Source organism: Agrilus planipennis, unplaced genomic scaffold (genome assembly GCF_000699045.2).
Source record: "Agrilus planipennis isolate EAB-ADULT unplaced genomic scaffold, Apla_2.0 scaffold57, whole genome shotgun sequence".
Classification (NCBI taxonomy): domain Eukaryota; kingdom Metazoa; phylum Arthropoda; class Insecta; order Coleoptera; family Buprestidae; genus Agrilus; species Agrilus planipennis.
Genome location: NW_020438879.1, coordinates 150386 through 155309, shown reverse-complemented (window position 1 = coordinate 155309; position 4924 = coordinate 150386). Strand labels below are relative to the sequence as shown.

Genomic DNA, 4924 nt, shown 5'->3' with positions numbered 1-4924 from the left:
AAACTAAACGAAGTATACGTCTGTTGAATTTGATTACTCTTACCCTTATACCTCTAGAACCTTTTTGTAGGACGAACTATAAGCTTATTTGTTTACTCATATATTGGTAATAACGTGATATAGTCATAAAACAATTATCAGTAATATATAAAAATAGTGTCAATAGGTTAATTTGCCATTTCTAAATGGTGAAGAATTTGTCTCATTTTACATATAGTGACATACATTATGCTATGAGCTAATTAGTTAGTTTTTAATTATTAATTACTACTGAAAATTCTAAACAACAATCTGATGTTGTACATTTTTTGAGACAGTATTTACATCCAAAAAAGTGATAAACTTTAGACGTTGACTATGTTAGGTTGTCTGACATGTTCTCTGTTCAATGTTCAATCAGTCGAGTAATTTTCACTTAACGTAACCTTAGGGATCAAGTAAAAATTGTGTAAAATTTCATAGTCAAAGAGTAAGTCGATGCATCGCCATTAGACGTGCGAACTTTAACTTCAATCAATCCGTCATTATCAGGTGGTTGTCAAGAGTACGATGCTTAAAGGGGAATGGTGAACGCATGAAGAGTGGATCGTTATATCTATAGATTGTATGTAACTTACCCTGGGAGGTCTGACTCCCCCGTTGAAAAGGATCAAACCGTTGGGTTCATTTGTGCGGAACTTGAAAGATATATTCCCTGACTTCTTAGCATTCCACGACGGCAGGATCTGCAATGAATCAAATCGGTAAAATCGAGAAAAATAACAAGCTGAGACGGTTTTACGTTCTTTTCACGTTATGCTAACTACCAGGTAAGATTAATGCATTTCTAGAAAAGAGATTGTAAGATTCCCAATACCCTCCTGCCAAGTCTTGCTCGTCCTTAACCGACGAATCCGTCAAGTTTCTCATTCATCAAGATTTACGAAAGAAAAAATTGCGCTTATGATATTTCCTTCATTCTAATATTTTTTTCTTTACTTTAATTAGGTTGAGAGCTTGAATATATGTATAATACAGTCCAATTAGAAAATAGTTTGCCAAAACCGAGTTAATAACTTAATTTAACTTTTCCATCGCCGTCTCAGATCAATAAGTTTTCCCTTTTGATTCTGTTTAACCTTCTTTAATAAAAAAGTTATTTCGAATTTGTTTTATAAAATTGTTCATTTTATGGAAAATACTTTTTTATTACATAGCCTATTCCTACTTTACGTTTTCCGTTGGTTGAATTTTAGGGTCCAAAGTTCGTTATTTTTCGAATATTTCGATGCTTTCATTCAACACATTCCTGTAGTATAAGTCTTGAGGACATTTCCACGGTGAGTTTTTTCGATGTTTTTGAATTTTATACAAATCTTGAATCGCATATATCTTTTATTTGATGTCACTCATAATCATGATGATGATCATGATCATGTTTACGATTGCAAGCATTCAATCAATTTGAGCCATGCCACCGATCTTCCGGAATGTCGAGACCTTTAGTTTGAAGTATAGTACATGTATTACCTGCAACCTACGCATACTTATCAACACTATCATAATCTGATTTAAAAATCAATTAATATTTTTTTCTTCTAATTGTATAATTTAATCGAAAGAGTTGCGTTTCAATGAGACAAATCAAAAAGAAGTATTTGGGAAAGATATATTGACTATCAGAAAAAGCTTTTTTCTCGTTTTAAATGTAGCTTTTGTCATAATGCTTAGATAATTAATAACTAACTAAAAGCTGAATAATAATAGATCATATGATAAAATTCCATTTAAAGATGAGATATGTGACGAAATTGATTGAATACTTTTAAAAAGTTAAATTCCCCTTGATAAGCAAAACTACGGTATTTCATCATTGTATCATAAAATATTTATCGCAATTATACAATGACATTAAAGAGATTGATAGGTACCTAAAAATACATTAAAATTTTGTTTATGGGTCTTTCGGAAAAACATGGACTCAATTTCTATTTTTGACTGGACGTTTTGTAAACTTTTTGTTACAATTTTAGATTCTAGTTAACATTCTGATCAAATTTCATGCATTGTTCCTTTTGTCTTACGCTTAATAGAGCAATTTTAAAGAAGAAACAGTTACATTTTTGTATAAAATACACTTTAGATTTTACCTATGCGGGAGCATAAAAATGTTTTTGAATTTGAGTTGTTCTTGAAGTTATGAAAGTCAAAGGCAAAGAGTGAATAGAAGGAAGTAAGTATTTGCTAGTCTGTCTTCTTATTTTTAGTGAAAAATAGTATTATTTTTTTTCAATTTTAACTCGAAATACCTATATAATTTCCAATCGAAATGAAAACAAGTAATTTTTTATTATTCTAGGTTGACATTGTCATATTCTCTAGACGGTAGTTAATTAGAATGTCGAATATTTTGCGGGCCTTTAAAGGTTGAACGAGGTAGCCATGAAATAAGTACATAATACATGGAAAAATTACTACTAGTATGTAAGCAATAAAGTAAGGAAGGAAGAAATCGAGTGGCGGCGGCAGTGGTCTAGTAGCTGAATCACAGATTAGCATTTGGGAGAACACCGCTTTGACTCCAAATTTTACCGGCCTACGTCTAAGTTTTCCTGTAGTCCTCTACAGCTAGGGTCATTACCTAGTTGTGGTGAGGGTCACTTGCGAAAGTATAGGGAATTTAAAAGACCCTTGGATATTAGGAGGCAAAGTGTAGTATGAGAAGCAGCTGGCGGACATGGACGAAGGTCCAACAGAATACACTCGGTTGAGCCCCGAAGGAAAGTAATCGGCTGCTGATAGGAAACGTGCTGTATGGCTGATGTGGAGAAGAACTTGCCCTTATTGATATAAATAGCAATATTGAGAGGGAGGCTACTTAGGTGCGGTCACCTGTACTTCCAGTAAAAAATGATTGGAAACTTTGAGAGGCGTCGAAGATCTACGGACCTCTTGCTGTATGTTCAAAATGCTAAAAGTGAATGTATCGGGTGTAGTCACAAAGAAGGAGGATAACCTGACCCATCAGGGGAGTTACGACATGGAGCGTGAAGTAAATGTGGGCGCTAAGCGTCGATCGAGAAGAACGCCTGACCCATTAAGGGGACATACTTATTAACGCGAAACTATAATTTCTCGGTTTAACCAGGAGGTCGAAGAATAATCAGTAAGAAGGAGACACGTCAAAACCGATGTCGCCCAGCGAGGAGAGCTTCGAGGAAATTGATGCTCATTGGAATACTTATACTGATGCCTCGAGGGCGGGTGGGCCTAGTTGTCTTACTTCGTAGCTTACCCTGACAATGGATGTTAGATTCGAGGCATAAGAAGGTTTATAGCGTATATACTCAGTTAGGGTTGTTGCCCACCCCGTTACACAGTTACCGATCTTGAACGTACTAAGTGTTTGGGTAGAACAGAACTCGCTGGCTTCCTGGGACCAATTGATCTGAATGAGAAGAGACTCCAGGGAGTCTTTATACCATCCGGGTATCCGGTACTGTTTTGGGGTGTGGATAATCCTCACAAGACAGATACTGCACGTTAAATATACTTTAGTTGTAGTTTCATTGGGTCATGTAGGAAAATCATGAGTCAGTAATATTGCACAGATAATCTTTTAGTGTCCTTCTAATCATATGATTATTGTCTTTCTAACTACCACCTAGTCACGATTCCTAAATAATAAATTCCTTATACTCATCACTTTGTACTTTGGTAGGATAGCCCGTCAAGTAATATAATGCAATACAACAATGTGTTTTATAGACATGGACATTCAGCATAATTTTTGATGCGCTTCTCAAGTTTTCGTTACATAAATGATGTTTCCGTTTGAACCTCCTTGAATTCACGTCCGCACGTCAAAATTCAGTTGCTTCTACTTTTCTTCTTTTGCTTCTTGTTAGTTCTGAGCGTAGACTTGTAGATAACACTTTAAAATTTTAATTTATGGAGATCCTTCAGACGTGTATATCTAGCGTTCAATGTTAAACTTTGAATAAATAAAATCGTAACGCCCGTCATCTGGTTCATAGTGACGTCTGTAGAAATTTTCCGTAGACTTTTTAGTAGAATGTTTCCGAATCGATAAATTTTCATATTTAAAGGGGCTTTCGTTCTGTAATGCCTATTTTGTTAGATATGTCTGCTAAAATGTCCGGGAATTTCAACGAGACTTTGGCAATGTTAGAAAGAATTGTATTTAAGTCAATAAGGGAGCCTTTTTAAGGCAAGAAGGACATTGAAGGAAGTATAGAGTATACAAAAATGCGTCTAATACATACTAATACACTATCAAATCAATATATACGGAAAAGAGTATCTGCATTGGAGTAATTTCGTATAGGAAAGCTTTAAAAATGATGTCTGCCGCTAACCTAATTTCTATCAGTATGAATGGCTTACCAAATGAGATTCCCTGGTCGTGAAAGTAATCGGGTCCCTCGTTTCGCCAGCTGGACAGCGATATTCGAGTCGACCTGCAGTTGAAATAAGCTCACTCCCAGATTTTCCTAATTCGAGCAAATTCAACCTCATAGTGTCTGCAGTGAATTCGACCTGCAAGGAATATTTCAATTTTAAACAAGCTTAAAATAGGTTAGAATGTTCACAGTAAATGAAATATTTCTCTTACTAAATGTTATATAAATTCATAACTCGTACATTACACTAATTTGTCTGCTCACTTTACTGCATAAATATATGGTCAAATCGTTGAAATCCTATGACATTGCTAGTTACTTACGAGGGTGGATTGATAAGTTTCCGGCCTAACCAAGAGATGACGCCACTAGGCCTACCTTGAGGTGACATTCTATAGTACCATCCTTGGATAGCTTGTAGCTATAGTTTCAGCCCGATCTCCTTGCTAGTGTAGGTTTGACAGCACGCTGAACAAGACGCCTCTGTGGTTTTCGTAAAAATGGAAAAGCAGGAAAATCGT

The 4924-nt window shown here is 35.4% G+C and overlaps 1 protein-coding gene across 1 annotated transcript in view; it reads right to left on the bottom strand.

Annotated features, from left to right (window-relative positions):
• Nucleotides 1-513: 513 nt before the first annotated feature.
• LOC108740461 (neurexin-3-like) overlaps nt 514-4924 on the bottom strand; it is a 117919-nt gene continuing 113508 nt past the window's right edge. Inside the window, exons 8-10 of the mRNA XM_018474789.1 lie at nt 4387-4539; nt 618-725; nt 514-552 (exon numbers count right to left, since the gene is read on the bottom strand). Coding sequence (XP_018330291.1) covers nt 514-552; nt 618-725; nt 4387-4539 — 300 coding nt within the window. The remainder of the gene's footprint in view (nt 553-617; nt 726-4386; nt 4540-4924) is intronic.